Source organism: Sorex araneus, chromosome 3 (assembly GCF_027595985.1).
Source record: "Sorex araneus isolate mSorAra2 chromosome 3, mSorAra2.pri, whole genome shotgun sequence".
Classification (NCBI taxonomy): domain Eukaryota; kingdom Metazoa; phylum Chordata; class Mammalia; order Eulipotyphla; family Soricidae; genus Sorex; species Sorex araneus.
In genome coordinates, this window is record NC_073304.1 from 111,393,496 (window position 1) to 111,411,560 (window position 18,065).

At 40.6% G+C, this 18,065-nt stretch overlaps 1 protein-coding gene across 1 annotated transcript in view; it reads left to right on the forward strand.

Moving 5' to 3' along the window:
* NAPB (NSF attachment protein beta) overlaps positions 1 to 18,065 on the forward strand; it is an 82,568-nt gene that overhangs the window by 6,949 nt on the left and 57,554 nt on the right. Inside the window, exon 2 of the mRNA XM_004601793.2 lies at positions 14,796 to 14,875. Coding sequence (XP_004601850.1) covers positions 14,796 to 14,875 — 80 coding nt within the window. The remainder of the gene's footprint in view (positions 1 to 14,795; positions 14,876 to 18,065) is intronic.

Genomic DNA, 18,065 nt, shown 5'->3' on the forward strand with positions numbered 1-18,065 from the left:
GCTTTTTGGGTCACACCAGCGATGCACAGGGATTACTCCTGGCTCTGCACTCAGGAATCACCCTTGGTGGTGCTCAGGGGACCATATGGGATGCTGGGATTCGAACTGGTTCGGCCGCGTACAAGGCAAACGCCCTACCCTCTGTGCTATTGCTCCAGCCCCAATTCATGTAACTTTTATGTCTTGGGTAACTATGTGTAATTGTTAACATTTTATCTGTATTAGGGTACTTTATGATTTATTTCATAGCACTGTAGCACTGTCGTGCCATTGTTCATTGATTTGCTCGAGTGGGTACCAGTAATGTCTCCATTGTGAGACTTGCTGTTACTGTTTTTGGCATATTGAATACGCTATCGGTAGCTTGCCAGACTCTGCCTGTGGGCGGGATACTCTTGGTAGCTTGCCGGGCTCTCCGAGAGGGATAGAGGAATGAAACCTGAGTCAGCTCCGTGCAAGGCAAACAGCAGTAGGGAGTTTGCTTTGCACTCAGTCGAGAGTATCCTGCCCGCACTTAACATGATACTCTCCATGTTGATCCACTTAAATGCAATCTTTATGACTTCATTCTTTCTTTTTTTTATTTTTTATTTATTTTTTTTTTTGCTTTTTGGGTCACACCCAGTGATGCTCAGGGGCTACTCCTGGCTTTGCACTCAGGAATTATTCCTGCCTGGCAGTGTTTGGGGGACCATATGGGATGCCGGGGATCGAACCCGGGTCGGCCACGTGCAAGGCAAACTCCCTACCCGCTGTGCTATCGCTCCGGCCCCATGACTTCATTCTTTCTAACAGTTGCATAGTGTAGATGTACCAAAGTTTCTTTAACCAGTCACCTGTTCTCGGGCACTCAGTTTTATGTTTTCTGTTTCTGGCTATTGTAAACGGTGCTGCAATGAACATGCAAGTGCAGATGTCATTTCTACTATACTTTTTTGCATCTCTGGGATATATTCCCAGAAGTGGTATTGCGGGGTCAAATGGGAGCTCAGTTTCTAATTTTTAAAATTTTTAATTTTTGAGGGCTGGAGCTATAGCACAGTGGGCTGTTTTAATTAGTATTGCTTAGTCATAGAGTTTGAGGTTGGGAAAGGTGATACCTCCCATCTTCTTTATCCCAAGAATTGCTTTAGCTATTCGTGGGGCTTTGTTGTTCCATATGAATTTCAGGAGTGTTTGATCCACTTATTTGAAGAATTTCACAGGTATCCTCAGAGGGATCATATTGAATCTGTATAATGCTTTGGGGATTATTGCCATTTTGACAATGTTAATTCTCCCAATGCATGACTAGGTAGATATGTTTCCATTTCCTTGTGTTCTTTTGGCATGTGCTTCAGAGATATGTGCTTCAGAGAAACTGGGAGAGTTTCTGTTTCTTCAATTTACTGGAAAAGTTTGAGAAGAATTGGCAATAGGTCCTCTTTAAATGTTTGGAAGAATTTACTAGTGAATCCATCTGGACCTGGGCTTTTGTTTTTGGGAAGACTTTTGATTACAGTTTCAATTTCCTTGATAGTGATAGGTGTATTCAGGTATTCCATTGGTTAAGCCTTGAAGGTTATAGGAATCCAGGACTTTATCCCTTTCTTCTAGGTTCTCTTGTTTCATGGCATACAGACTTTCAAAGTAGTGTCTGATGATGTTTTGTATTTCTTTGGTTTCTGTTGTGATGGCCCCCTTTTCATTTCTAGTTTGTTTATTAGGGTTATCTCTTTTCTTTGAGTCTTGCTAGTGGTTTATCACTCTTGTTTATTTTTTCAAAGAACTATCTCTTGGTTTCATTGATCTTTCGAATTTTTTTTGGGGGGGGGGTTTCTGTGTGGTTAATTTCTGCTCTAAGTTTTGTTATTTCTTTCCTACTGCCTGGTTTTCCTTTTGTTGGTCCTTTTCTAAGATCTTGAGCTGTGAAGTCAAGTTATTTATGTGGGCCCTTTATCCTTTCTGAGAAATGCTTGCAGCACTATAATATGGCTTTAGCTGCATCCCATAGATTCTGGTAGCTTATGTCTTCATTCACATTTGTTTCCAGGTATCTGTTGGTTTCTTCCTTGATTTCCTTCCTGATCCACTTGTTGTTCAACATTGAGTTGTTTAATTTCCAGGTTTTTTTTTTTTTATGGTTTTCTGCGTCTGTGTGTGATTAACTTCTATCTTCAGTGTGTTGTGGTCTGAAAAGATGATACAATTTCTATCTTCCTGATTCTATTGAGGTATATTTTGTGACCCAGCACGCGGTCTATTTTGGAAAATGTTCCATGTGCACTGGAAAAAAATGTGTATTCTTTCTTTTTGGGATGTAAAGCCCTGTATAAATCTATTAGCCCTCTCTCTTCTATTTCTTCCTTCAGAGCCAGTGTTTCCTTGCTGAGTTTTAGTCTTGTTGAGTTTTAGTCTTATCACCTCTATTCAGGGGTGATAAGGCTGTGTTGAAGTCTCCAGCAACTATTGTGTTGCTAGCAATGTCCTCCTAAAAATCTGTTAGCAGTTGTTTTAAGTATTTAGCTGTTCCCTTATTAGGTGTGTATACTTTTAGGAGAGTGGTTTCTCCCTTGATTAATAAAAAATGGCTTTCGCTTTCCCTTCTAATATTTTTCAGCCTGAAATCTATGTTGTCAGATACTAGTATTGCCACCCCTGAGTTTTTGAGGGAGTTTTTTGCTGCAGGATTGTTTTCCATTCTTCAACTTTGAGTCTGTGTTTGCTCTGACTGTTCAGATGTGTTTCTTGTAGGCAACAGAATGTTGGGTTCAGTTTCTGAATCCATTTTGTCACTCTGTGTCTCGTAATTTGTGCATTTAGACCATTGACATTGAGATAGATTATTGTCATGGGGTTTTGTGCCATCTTTCTGTAGGGGTTTGTTGTGCTTGTAGTTTTTTTCTTGTCTTACACTAGCCCCTTTAGTTCTTCTTTTAAGTTTGGTTTTGAGTCAATGAAGTTCCTGAGCTGTTGTTTATCCATGAAATTGTGTATCTTTCCTTCCAGTTTGAGTGAAAGTTTAGCCGGTTAAAGTATTCTTTGTGAGACGCTCATTTCATTGAGTTTTTCACTATATCCCACCATTGCTTCACATTTGGAGGCTTTCCTCTGATAGGTCTTCTGTAAATCTAAGGAGTACTCCTTTGTATGTGATTTCCTTCTTTGACCTTGCTGCTTGCAGTATTGTGTCTCCATCCGTGGCATCTATCATTCTGACTATGATATGTCTTGGAGTCTCTTTTAGCTGGTACCCTTTGGGCTCATTGGGTCTGGATGCCAGCATTCTCTAACTCTGGGAACTTCTCAGAAATAATATCTTCAACTGTTTTTTTCATTGGGGTTGCCTCCTTGTGCTTCTGGTACTCTTCTGTTGTTCCTCTTGAGTTCATCCCCTAAGATTCTAATTCACCCTAGAGCTATTTTGAGGTTTGTTTGTCATTGACTGTAAGCTTTCTTTTCTTTTTTCTTTTCTTTTTTTTTTGGGGGGGGGTCACACCTGTTGATGCACAGGGGTTACTCCTGACTCATGCACTCAGAAATTACTCCTGGTGGTGCTCAGGGGACCATATGGGATGCAGGGAATCGAACCTGGATTGGCTACTGCGCACAAGGCGAATACCCTACTTGCTGTGCTATTTACTCCAGCCCGCCTGTAAGCTTTCTGCAGCTCATCTTCAAGCTCACTGATTGTGTCTTTGGCTGTAGCCCTTCTCCTGTTGACAGTAGTTTTTTTTTTTGGGGGGGGGGGTGTTAGGTTATTTATTTATTTATTTATTTATTTTTTAATTGAGTCATCGTGAGAACAGTTACAGGGCTTTTAGGATCGAGTCTCAGTCATACTATGCTCAAACACCCATCCCTTCACCAGTGCACATGTTCCACCACCAATAACCCCAGCATACTCCTCCTCCCACTCCCCCTCTGCCTGTGTGGCAGATGATTTTCACTTTACTCTTTCCTTACTTTGATTACATTCAATTTCTGACAGGAAACTCACTATCCTTATTTGGAGTTTTCCCCCCAACAGTCAGACCTGTCGGAATGGGATCATTAGATTGTATGCTTTCTATTGTTGATAACAAAGAGCATATGATGTTGCACGGTCGTGAACACGGCCGCTCAGATTTGGAATTCTGGTATTAAGTCTAGAGGTATTTCTGCCAGTAGCCGCTGCATTCCGAGATTGGTTTCTGTGGCGCTGGAATCATGTCTGTTCAGGAGCAGAGGAGCTGTACATGGGCGACCGCTCGGGGTCTCATTTGGGCAGGAGGCAGGGCCAGTTCTGCCTCCCCCATGGCAAGATTCCCCATGCATCCCGTCCCATCATTGCAAACTCCTACCTCTCTGTCCAGTTGGTTCTGAATGGTGGTGATCACCATGCTGTCCAGGGGGGAAAGGCCAAGGGACAGAAACCCTTCCCCTCCCGGGGCTGCATGGGGTCGTAGCTTAGTTCAGAGTCCAGGAGTATATCTGCCAGCAACTGCTGCGTTTCTGAGATTGGTTTCTGTGCCTCTGGGATAATGGACGCTCAGGGGTGGCGGAGCCATTCCTAAGCATATTTTTTGTATATCAGGAAATCAGGCTTGGAGATGTCCCAGTCCCGCATACCGGATCCGTGTTAGTAGAAGCTCGAAGCTCAGTGTCACCGGGGTTCCATCTGGAGAAGGCGTGCTGGCTGTACCTTCTCCGTCTGACATCCCAGTGTTGTTGGCCTGGTCTGGGGTCCGGAGCAATCTCCGGCTTGCGGTGCCTGCCGGAACAGCTCGACTCTTCACTGCACAACAGTAGTTTTTTTATTTCATCTACTTAATCTTTAATTTTCGATACTTACGTTTGTAGCTTTTTTATTTCTGCTCTCATTTCTTCCTAAAATTTCTTGGCTGTCCGTTCCACTGTTTCTTTCATGTCCTCCTTTCATTTATTGGATGCTTGTTTCATCATTACTTTGAGTTCATTGAACATCTTCAGTATTTCATCTCTGAATTTTTCATCGGAGAGATCGTATTTGTGAGTAACCACTGTTGAGACTTCTGGACTCTTTTTTTCATCCTCTCCTCATGGTGGGGATTTTCGCTGTTTCTTCATGTTGTGATATTATGGAGGTGGGACCTTCCAGTTCACTATCATTATTCCCTCTTGCCGTGAGAATGGATTCCGGATGCGCTCAGTCGATGTTCGCCTTTTTCCCCTTCTAGAACACCTCTTTCCTATCAGGTGCTTCTCCATCACTTATGTGAGGCCTCTAGTGAAGCTTTGGAGGATGTGTTCTTTTATATTGGGTTTCTACAGCTTGTTGTGTTCACTGGTAATTTTGGTGAAATTGGAATATGCTAGTGGACTATTGGCCTATTGTGTTTGAGATGGCCAGGATGTTCTCCACAGAATTAGGTGATGGAGATTGAGATGTAAGTCCGGAGTGCTGGGAAGGGGGGAAAATATCTTTGGCCTCTGAGTGGCTGCCGGCCCCACAGGAGGCCATGCCCCCTACCGTGGAGGCCACACCCCAAGCCTTCCCGGCATGTTCCGGGTGGCAGGCCTTAAGCGCTTGGTGCTGGGGGCTTGCTAATTTTTAGTTTTATTCATTACGATGATAATTTCCTAATGTTTTCTTTGCTACCTAATAATATATGATTGGAATTCATAAATAGTCCATGTGTACTTGAGAGGGAGAATATTCTTTTATCAGAGAGTAGTTTTAATGAAATCGTTACTATGAGACCTAGGTCTGTGTATATGTTAGAACTAATATATTTCTTTATGAATTATAATAATATTTCCATATTTTTTAGACCAGTTCTTAGATTCTCTTACTTTGGGCCATTAGTTATCCCCTAACTGTGTGCTTCTTTATACCCACACATTCATCTTACAAAGTGAATTAACCTCATTTAAGGATATACATAAGAAATTATACTTTGTGGTACTAGACTGTAAATCCCTTCTTTTTTTTTTTTTTTTTTGGCGTGTGAGTTCTTTTCAATTTTTTTTATTTGGAAACAGCACTAAGGAAAGTGAGTTTCCAAATTTAATTGGTCCAAATTGCTAGATTCCAGATAACTAGCTAAGATTAGTACTTCTTGGGGCTGGAGCGATAGCACAGCAGGTAGGGTGTTTGCCTTGCACACGGCCAACCTGGGTTCGATTTCCAGCATCCTGTATGGTCTCCTGAGCACCGCCAGGATTAAGTCCTGAGTGCAGAGCCAGGAGTAACCCCTGAGCATACCCAGGTGTGACCCCCCCCCAAAAAAAAAAAAGAAAAAAAAAGATTAGTACTTCTTAATCCTGACACTATATTAAAATAGGTTGGTGAATTAATTTAATTTAATTTTTATTTTAGCTACTGTGATTTACAGTTTTATGGTAGTGTTGATGGTAGGGTTTCGTGCATACAACATCTAACATGAGATTTGCCACTGTAGTGTCCATTTCTGTCCACTGTTCATTATCTTAAGGTTTTTCCCCTTTCCCACTCTCCCCATTCTGGAAATCTCCAATCCAGTCCTCCGCCTTTACTGCCCTGATAAGCTCTGTTCTGTGGACCAGTTCTTAGATTCTATTGCTTTGGGCCGTTGGTTATTCCCTAACTGTGCTTCTTTATACCCCACATGTGAGAGACATTCTGTATCTGGCTTCTCTCTTGGCTGACTTCACTGAGCATCATACCCATCCATATAGTGGCAAATTGCATGATTTCATCTTTTTTTACAGCATGTAGAATTATTCCACTGTGTATATATACTATATATTTTTTTCACATTTAATCATCATTTAAAAATTTATTTTAGGCACTGTGATTCACAATATTGATAACGTCAATTAATATTAATACTAATCATGTAGGCTGAGACCTCCAAGCCTGCTTGGATCAGGACTGGGCCTCCTCCGCCCAGATTTCCCATTTCCCAGTAGCTAGGTGGTCACACCCAGGGACTGCCCCAGCTCTGTGTAATCCCATCCACGGCTAGCATCCAGAGACTTAAAAGCAAGCCCCCGGAAGCATGTGGCCTCTTTGAGGGCCGAGCGATATCTTATAGCCTACTTCTCCCTCTGGGAGAATCTGGCAAACTACTGGGAGTTTCCTGTCTATATGGGAGAGCCTCGCAAGGTCCCCATGGTGTATTAATATGCCAAAACCAGTAACAAGCTGGGTCTCATTCCTCTGACCCTGAAAGAGCCTCCAATACAGCATCATTGGGAAGGACGTGTAGAGAGAGGCTTCTAAAATCTCAGGGCTTGGATGAATGGAGACGTTACTGCGACCACTCAAGAAATTCGACGATCGACGGGATGATGATGATGATGATGATGATGACGACGACTAATTATGCATAAAACATTCCAATCCCACATCACCATCAGAGTCCAATGTCCTATCTCTCCACCACCTCACCACATTTCGCCCACACCCTTTACAACGATAATTGTGTTTGCTCACTTTAGGACTGTATGTAAGAGGATATTCTCTCTGTTAGTATGTGACCTCGGCTGCCCATATTAGGGAAGAGAGTCTGTCCCCTTCCCAATGAATCTTATTTTGTCTATGGAATTGAGTGGAAGTGTAAGGTTACATGCATTATCTAAGCAGAAAATGCAGAAATTAGTCACTGCTTCTGCCTAGACAGAGGACTAACTTTTTTTAAAAAGTCTTTTCTCTCCTTTATTTTATTTTCATTCTCTTGCTATACTTTTTTGGAAGGGAGTTTGTTTGCTCTTATTAGGTGGTTTGTAGCCAAGATGTCCTTTCTGAGATTACTTAATCTGTTTTTCTTTTCTTCTAGAATTTGAAATAAGTATTTACTGTCTTATTTTTTTCCTCCTATATAGGGGAGGAAAATTGTAATTGATTTCCTCTGCTAGATTCTTCCATCCCAGGCCTCGCACATTAGACTGACAAAAGACTGACAAGTTAATAAGAGAATGGTATTTTAGTATGTGTGATTTAAATCCCAGGGGAGGAAACTCAGTGAGTAGTAACTCAAAAGGTGGTTAGAACTTGGATTTGTGTAGCTTTTTTTTTTTTTTTTACTCCCTCCACGCCCGAGGATTTGTGTAGCTTTAAAAAGTACAATATAGGGGGGTATGTGTAGAGAAGTGTCAAAGCAAAAGGTTTCAGCTTTCCAACGTCAGTAAGCCATGGAAAACAATTGGAGTAAGATTGGACAACTTTCAGTCTTCATAAACTTTCTGGGATGGGAGTTTTGGGTAGTTACTGCAAAAGGTATCTTTCTCCACCTGCTGATTCTCATTTGTGTTCGGCTCAAAATAATCCTTATGCCAAGGTGACAAATTTTGAGGTGCATATGCTGGTTTCTTCTTTTCATTCTAAGTTTTAAGACATGGGATTTAAGGTATTGTTTCAAATTTGCAAATATCTGTTTAATTATGTTTAAATCATATTGTGTCTTGTGACTGGAAAATATATTATTTCTAGCTATGAAATTTTTGTTCTTGCTTCTTTTATGTTGTATTGGTGAGCATTCCTTTTTCTGTTAGGATTTCTGGGGTCTTGGAACAGTTACACTTGTTTCTCCAGTGAAAGACAAAGAGTTTGGGGGGGGGTGGCAGTGTTTCACTGGTTTCTTTTCTTGCTTTTTTTTATACAGTTACTTCACTAGTTAGTGTCATAGAGGAATGGGAGGGGGCTTGTGTGACTTCCACATTTTTATGGTTTTTGGTTTTGGGAAGACCCATATTTTATTTTATCTTTATTTCTTTTTATTACCAAGCCTCTGTAGAGCTGCCTTCCTCTTTTCCATCTCTGGCTAAACTCTTTTTCTAGTTCTTTACTTGTAATGTTCTTGCCTACTAGGTTTTTTGTTGGGCCTCCTCCTTTCTTCACACAGGGATGCCTTTGCTTATTGTTTATGTCCACGAACCCATGGGTGCTTGGACCGTGCTGCATGTCTAGGGACTTACAGCTAAAACTTTGTGGCTGACTCATATGTCCAGTTGCATTTAAGCGGAATATTTAATTGAACTTCCTAGTTTTCCTGGGAGTTCAGCACAGATTAGAGGTTAACTGTTGGTCTGGGTGTGTTTTATTTTATTTTATTATTATTATTATTATTATTATTTTTAATGGAATCACCGTGAGAACAGTTACAAAGCTTTCCAGTTTAAGTCTTTGTCATACAATGATCAAACACCCATCCTTCACCAGTGCACATTTTCCACCACCAAGAACCCCAGTATACCCCCCTCTCACCCCTCCCCCTGCCTATGTGGCAGATGATTTCCACTTTACTCTCTCTCCACTTTGATCACATTCAATATTTCGACAAAAGGTCCACCATTATTATTTGGAATTTTCCCCAATAATCAGACCTGCTGAAAAGGCATCATTAGATAATTTGTTTCCTATTGCTGATTCTGAAGACACACATGACGATTTTGGATTTCTGTAATAAGTCTCTATGGTGCAGTTGTAGTCATCCTTACGGCCACAGTCTCGGTCATCAGGGTTCTGTCATCCTAGTCTCCTCATGGACCTCAAAGGCTCCAAAGTCTGTTTTCCTCTTCATCTTCTTGTATTCTCTTTGTTGCTGTGCTTTCTTTCTATCTTTTCCCTTTGTGCTCTGCTTCTGTGTGTGCTGTTGTGCTCTTTTCTGTCTGTCTCTAGTCTCAGTCTCTCCTCTCCGTTGCTGCCATTGTCTTCTTCAGTCTCTGGTCTTGTCTTCTTTCTCCGTCTTCTACTTCTAACCTCGGTGTTGTGCTCTTCTCTTAAGTCCTCTGTCTTCTGTGCATGCTCTGTCTTGAAAGTCTTCTCTCTTCTTCTGACCTTCTCCCTTCTGACTAAGCTTCTTACCGTCTAATCCTGACCCCTTAACTCTTCTTCTTTCTCTCTTCTTTTGACATTCTGTCCTGTAATTTTCTGATCTTCTGACCAAGTTTCTGACCTATCTCCTTGGCGACTTCCTGCTTGCTCTGCTTCTTCTGTCATTCCTCTGAAGCCTGACCATCCAGCCCCTTACAACATAGTTTATATAGAAGTCATGTGGCGTGGGGATACAAAGGTGGGGTTAACAAATCAACAAAGAGAAGTGAGACCACTCCTCCAGGAGATCAACTCAAGGACAAAATCTCATCTAAGGTGATTACTCCAGATTACTAGGAGACCCGCTCAAGGACGGGATTCCAACCAGGGTGTGTTGCTTTCTTCTTTCCTCAGCTAGTAATCCACTTAAATAGTAAATTTACTTCAAATATTTCTAGCATTATTATTTTGTATAAGCACAGTAAGAGATATATCAAGCTTAAAGGTTGGTTCTTCCTGGGGACATCTCACTATATATTCCAGACCACAGTCCTCAGGCCATGTTAGTCTTCCTAACAGTTAGTTCTTTTGGGTCTTGACACAGTCCATGACCGTGCTCTCAACTTATAGTTAAATATTATGGAGTTTGTCCTGGCCCATTTCAATGCCAGGGTAGCTCACAGCTTGCCCTGGGTCCATCAGTGCCTTGTCGGGCTCCTGCTCTTGGAGTGCTAGGAACTAAGGACACCTGAGGCTTAAGTCAAGTAAATATGGTTGCCCAGGAGTAAATATTATTTTGGAGTCAACTCCCATGTTACATAGCATAACATCAATTGTCTTCGTCTTCCTGTGTCTGTATAAAAAGGACATTGCTAAATAAATCATACAGTTGACATGAAGGAAAGAGAAAAGCAATATAGGATTATTAGTTGTGCCTCAGTTGCACTGTTGTAGGAGTGGCTCAGTAGACCTTAAGCTCCTTGCAGGGACAGCAAAGACAACCCAGTGTTATCCAACAGGTGAGGAAAAACTAAAGATTTTAGATTACTTGACAAATTGATTCTTAAAAAATCAATGACTTGCCTGTATGTAGATGCCATTTGAGCTCTTTGAAATCACTCTAATTGGGACTGTCTGATGACAGAGGTGGGTAGGCAAGTTGCTGTTTATAATGCCAAATGTGAGTCAGTTTGACTCAGTTTAGCTTTCTTAATTAACAGTATCATGTGTTCAAATCGTAATGTAGATCCCCACCCAGAATCTTGTTTGTTTTTAAGGATCTCGTACCTCACTGTGAGGTTCTGAATGACAATTAGTTTGATCATTTTAATATGAAATCTTTGTATTTGTCCTTTAAAACCATATAAATTAAACCTCATGTATCAAGTATTTTGAAATAGTTCTGCATATTTCAGTGAAGTTTTGAAGTTCTGTTTATGATAAGAGAATATTTTCAGTGCTTGTAAAATGAAAACGCTGCTGAAAATGAGAATCTCTGGTAATTGTTTTCAGAGAGGTGAGAGTCCAGCGAAGTTCATTCAGTTTTTTATAAAGATCTTAGGTCTTGACTAGATAACCTTGGACTAGCCATTGAGCTCCAGATAATTTTCTCTTCTAGTCTTTTAAGGTTGTTGTTAATAAAAGTGACAGAACATATGTAGAAATACTGGCATAGAACCTGGCATAATGTAGGCGTTCTATTATTCCTAGCTGAATCTGTCTCTGAAAAAAAATAGGATGAAGTACATTTTAATTAAGCTGGTTTTATTTGGAAACTCTTAGTGAGAATGACTGCACTGTAATTACAGTTCAGGGTTCTTGGTATGCTTTAGAAAAAATAAGATCCAATGAAGTGGCATTCCTTTCTTAGCTCCCAGGAGCTATGGATAAGATAGAAAACTTTCTCATGATAGGAATTTTCCATTGGGGAAATTAGCTACGTGTCCGTGTGTATTTCTATGTGTAGATCTGAAGCAGAGAAAAGGTAATGTGAATGTGTGAATGAAAAAAACCTTTCCTTATTCAGATACACTTTGAAGATAACTTTTTGCCATTTGTCATTCACCAGATGCCAGAGCTGTAAAAATTTATGTTTTTTGGGTGAGAGATTTTGTAGCACTATTAAGATGGTTTTTACATATAATACAACTCACTTAAAGTGTCCCAAATTTTTTATTTATTTATTTATTTTTAGCATGTTCACAGATCTGTGAAACCACAGCGATTTAGGACATTTTTATCTCCTCCAAGAGAAAATGAATCTTTCCTGCCCTCACTAGTTTTTCTGTAGGACTTCTCGCTCTAGACAACTACTAAATCTATTTATGTTTTTATAAATTTCCCAATTCTAAACCCTTTAAACACCTGTAATACAGTATGTGCTTCTTTGTGACAGGCTTTGTTCAATATTGTTTTCAAAGCTCATCTGTGTTGTCATCTGCTACTTCATGTATCAATACTTAGTTCCTTTTCATTTTTATTTTAAAAATTTTGGCCCACACTCAGCTGTGCTCTGGGCACTCCTGCCTCTGTGCTCAGGGATCCCTCCTGATGGGCTCAGGGATCCCTCTGTGGTATGGCGGGGTCAAAGCCTGGCCAGCTGTCCTATGCTGTACTGTACTGCTCTGGCTTCAATTCATTCCTTTAGATTGTCTGAAAAGATCCTATTGTATGTATTCATATTTTGTTTATTCACTAGTTGTTAGATTTTTTTTGGTTATTTCCATCTAGGGGGAGGGGCAGTTTTGATTACTATTGCTGTGACCATTCATAGAAAAGGTTTTGGGTGGGCTCTACTTTTATTTTACTTAGTTAATTACCTTGGAATAGAATTGTTGGGTCAAATAGTAACCTTGGAGTAATCTTCAGACTTTTCCATTTGTATTAACAGTGTACTAGGGTTTCAATTTCTCAATCTAATTTATCAAGTGTTAATATGTTTTTTTTTTTTATTCTAGTAGTAATGAAGTAGTAGCTCATTTGTGGTTTTGATTTGTATTTCCTTAACTTAGAATGTGTGTCTTTTTATATGGCTAGTGGCCATATGTCTATTTTCTTTGGAGAAATGCTCGTATTCACGTTGTGTTCAGTCATCAAGGGTATGCCTTGACCTGGTCTGTCTCTTAATCCTTTGAGTTCATTATGTGTGCTGTCCAGTTTTCTTCATCTTAGATCTCTATTTTGTCTTTATTATGTAAACTGACAAGATAGAGAAGAATCATACATAAAAGAGCCTTAGTTTAGTTCAGTAAAAAGATTGAAATAATGACTGATGGAAGTTACAGGGAATTAGATTAACTTGTGAGAAATTTGAGAAGTTAAAGCTGCTCACTAAATCAGCAGTGTCGGACCAGAGCAGTAGTACAGTGGGTAGGACGTTTACCTTTACACGAAGCTGACACGGGTTCTAGCTGACCCAGGTTCAATTCCTGGTATCCCATATGGGCCCCTGAGCACCGCCAGAAGTAATTCCTAAGTGCAGAACTAGGAGCAGCCCCTGAGCACTGCCAGGTGTGGCCCCCAAACCAAAAACAAACAAAGATGGCCTTATGGATCTCATGGTGAGTTGCTTCTTTAAATAATTTAAAAAAAAAAAAAGCGGTATCATAAGAATCTGTGCTTTCAAGCAGCAGTAGAATTCCCTTCTTTCAAAATGTTAGAGAATGCTTTCCCACATGAGGGAAGGAACTGGAATATGAAACTTCTTCCATGTTGGAGAAGGGCTTGTTCACCTATTAGAGCCAGCTAATACTACATAGAGTATGGTCATAGAACAGAATGGCACTTTTTTAAAAAATTAATTTTAATTTTTTATGAATCACCATGGGGTACAGTTACAGACAGACTTTCGTGCTTATGTTTCAGTCTTACAATGATAGAGTACTTATCCCTTCACCAGTGCCCATTCTCCACCTCCATTAATCCCGGTATCCCTCCCACCACTCCCACCCCATCCCCCCATGCTCCACCCTGCCTCTGTAGCAAGGCATTCTCTTTTTGCTGTCTCTCCTTTTGGGTGTTGTGGTTTGCAACAGAGGTATTGAATTGCCATCATTCGGTCTGTAGTCTACTTTTAGCATGCATCTCCCCTCCCGAGCGGGCCCTCCAAGACTTGGTGTTCCCTTCTCTACCTGAGCTGCCTTTTCCCCATGCATGTGAGGCCAGCTTCCAAGCTGTGGAGCAGTCCTCCTGGTATTCACCTCTACTATTCTTGGGTGTAAGTTTTCCACAGAACGGCACTTCCTTGAATGCTCTAATTTCTTAGCACTGTAGCACTGTCGTCCCTTTGTTCATTGATTTGCTTGAGTGGGCACCAGTAACATCTCCATTGTGAGACTTGTTACTGTTTTTGTCTTATCAAATACATCATGGGTAGCTTGCCAGGCTCTGCTGTGTGGGTGGGATACTCTCGGTAGCTTGCCGGGCTTTCTGAGAGGGATGGAGAAATCGAACCTGGGTCGTCTGTGTGCAAGGCAAATGCCCTACCCTCTGTGCTATCACTCTTAATTTCAAATTTTTTTAAAAAATTGGAATAAATATATTGTTACACTCTTCGTAATTAATAGGGTAAAAGTGTCTTTATCTTTCAGAATTTTATCTTTTAAAAATGTACTCCTCGGGACTTGAGGGATTGTTAAGGTTGTCTGTCTTGCATTTGACACATTTGATCCACAGCATTACATTGACCTATTTCACTCCCCTACTCTACCACCCCAACTCAGTGTTCTTCTAATTTCTTAGACTGATAGAAGCCCTCAGTTTTTATTCATGGAAAGGACCCTGATTAAGAATGCAGATTTAGGGACAGCCTGGTCTGTATATGAATTTCAGTCTGTTAGTATCCTTGCTCTTTGATGGTAGCCTACTTTATACTGGATGCCTCAGTTCTCTTATTTGGGAAGAAGGGGGTAATACTATCTTATTTGAGCAGCTCTTACGATTCTTGTTTCACCCACAAAAAGTGCTCATTAAACATTTATTGTTTGGGAGAGGGAAGATTAGTTTGTGAAGATGTGAATGGTTATAATAAACTTTAACCTCATTTTAATTATTTTCTTAGTGGAAATACAAGAATAGAAGAGGCTTGTGAAATGTATACCAGAGCTGCAAATATGTTCAAGATGGCTAAAAATTGGAGTGGTATGTATGAAATTTATTTACTTATTTTTGCTCATTGGGCAAAGATGACTTTTAAAATTTATTTTTTAATTGAGTCATGGTGAGATCACAGTTACAAAGTTGTTCATGATTGAGCCTTTATTTTTAATTGAATCCCCATGAGATATAGTTACAAATCTTTCACATTTGAGTTTCAGTCATACAAGGATCAAACACCCATCCCTCCAACAGTGCACATTTTCCAGTACCAGTACCCCTAGTATTCCCTTCACCCCATCCCAACTCCTGCCTCTATGGCAATTTCCCCCATACTCTCTCTACTTTGGGGCATTTTGGTTTGTGATATAGATACTGAGAGGCTATCACTTTGATCCTTTATCTACTTTCAGCACACATCTCCCATCCTGAACTATCTCTCCAATCATCATTGACTTAGTGATCCCTTCTCTATTGAGCTGCCTTCTCCCCCATGAAGCAGGCTTCCAACTGTGGAGCAATATTCCTGACCCTTGTCTCTACTGTCCTTGAATGTCAGTCTCATGTTATGTTATTCCACAAATGAGTGCAGTCCTTCTGTGTCTGTCCCTCTCTTTCTGACTCATTTCACTTAGCATGATATGCTCCATGTCTATCCACTTATAAGCAAAGTTCATGACTTCATCTTTCCTAACAGCAGCATAGTATTCCATTGTGTAGATGTACCAAAGTTTCTTTAACCATTCATCTGTTCTCAGGTACTTGGGTGGTTTCCAGATTCTGGCTATTGTGAACAGTGCTGCAATTAACATACAGGTGCAAATGACATTTCTAGTGTGCTTTTTTGCACCCTCAGGATTTATTCCTAGAAGTGGTTTTGCAGGGTCATATGGAAGCTCAATTTCTAGTTTTGTTTTGTTTTGTTTTGTTTTTCTTTTTGGGTCACACCCGGCAATGTACAGGCATTATCTTCTGGCTTTGCACTCAGGAATTACTCCTGGCAGTGCTCAGGGAACCATATCAGATGCTGGGAATCGAACCTGGGTCGGCTGCGTGCAAGGCAAACTCCCTACCCGCTGTGCTATTACTCCAGCCCCTCAATTTCTAGTTTTTGAAGGAATGAACATATTGTTTTGCAAATGATTGGATCAGTCGGCATTCCTACCAACAGTGAGAGTCCCTTTTTCCCTACATCCGCACCAGCACTGGTTGATCTTGTTCTTTGTGATGTGTGCCAGTCTCTGTGGTGTGAGGTGATACTTTGTTGTATTTTTTTTTTTTTTTTACTTCTTTGCTTTTTGGGTCACACCCTGTGATGCACAGGGGTTACTCCTGGCTTATGCACTCAGGAATTACTCCTGGCAGTGCTCGGGGACCATATGGGGTGCTGGGAATTGAACCCAGGTCGGCTGCATGCAAGGCACACACCCTACCCACTGTGCTATCGCTTTAGCCCCTTCATTGTTGTTTTGATTTGCATATCCCTGATGATTAGTGATGTAAAGCATTTTTTCATGTGCCTTTTGACCATTTGTATTTCTTTTTTGAGGAAGCTTCTGTTCATTTCTTCTCCCCATTTTTTGACGGGGTTGGAGGTTTTTTCCTTGTTCGATTTACTAGTGTCTTGTATGTCCTAGATATTAACTGTTTGTCAGATGGGTATTGGGTAAATATTCTTTCCTATTCCTTGGGCTCTCTATATTTTGGTTTCTGTTTCTTTTGAGGTACAAAAGCTTCTTAGTTTAATGTAGTCTCATTTGTTTATGTTTGTTTTCACTTGCTTGGTCAGTGGTGTTTCATCTTTAAAGATGCTTTTAGCTTCAATGTCATAGAAGTTTTTGCCTACATTTTTCTCCATGTATTTTATGGATTTAGGTCTGAAATTGAGGTCTTTAATACATTTTGATCATGATTGAGTTTCAGTCATATGTTCCAACATCCTTCACCCATCCTTTCACCAATGTGCGTTTTTTGTCAATATCACCAGTTTTCCTCCTGGCCCCCAGAACCCATTCCCCACCTTTGCAGCCTGACTCTGTGGCAGACACTTTAAAGATGGCGTTTTGAAGAGGGAAATGACTCCATGTATTCTCTTAAGAGGAAAAGATTGTTGACTCCCGAACAGGTGTCAGTGCTGAGTAACTGGTGTGACCACCAGGAGCTGGGAAAAAAGGATCTTGATCTAAGTGCAAAAGCTTGACAACCTTACTTAAATAAGCACAGGACTGTGTTTGTTTCAGTCTATAAACCAATTAGAGTAATCTTTGCTTCTTACTAATGCTGCTTAATCATGAAGAGTGAAAGTTACAATAAAATTCATTAAAATCAGGTAGGGTTCGAATTAATGCTTATTTTTCTTTACTGAAACATGTCTTGCACATGATGGACCCCTGTTCAGTCGTTGGCACTGCATATGGTCTCCTGAATACTGCCAGAGATCACTCTTGAGCACAGAGCCAGGAATATCCCCAACCCTGCCCCCTGTCTCTTAGAAAGCATTGATTCAGCATTACTTTAAGAACAGACCTCTATGATAAATAATTGAAGTTCCACTGAGAAATGTGATACTGAGATATTTCTACAAATATCTCATCGGTCTTTTCTTAAGTAAAGTTTGCAGTGCCGGGGATTAAACCCAGAGCCTCATTTATACAAAGCATGTGTTCTGCTACTGACTCTTACTCCAAACCAAAGTTGTTTTTTCTTTTTTGGCAGGTGGTGAGACAGTTGGGTCACAGCTGCTAGTGCTCAGGGACTACTCCCTGCTCTGCTTGGGGTCACACCTGGTGATGGCCAGAGAAATAAGTGGTATCCATCCCGGTTTCAGTCTAGTCTTCCAGCATGCAAAGCAAATGCCATTTGAGCTATCTCCCTCATTACCAGTTTTTATTTTTTTAATTTTAATTTTTTTTTATGTAATCACTGTGAAATACCCAGTTACAAAGTTGTTTATGATTTAGTTTCAGTCATACAGTGCTCTAACACCCTTCACCAGTGCACATTTCCCACCACCAATGTCCTCAGTTTCCTGTGCGCCGCCCCCTCTTCCTCTATGGCAGGTACTTTTCTTTTCTCTCCTCCCCCCTCCCCCCTATTACCTCACTGAGATTACACATAACAAATTCAACAGTCTCTGTTTTTATTGGTCTGAAAGAGGATGTCTCCTCACATTTATATAATAACTGCAGAGACTGTTTTCCTCTTAACCCTACCTGAGTCATTTCTCGCTTCAACT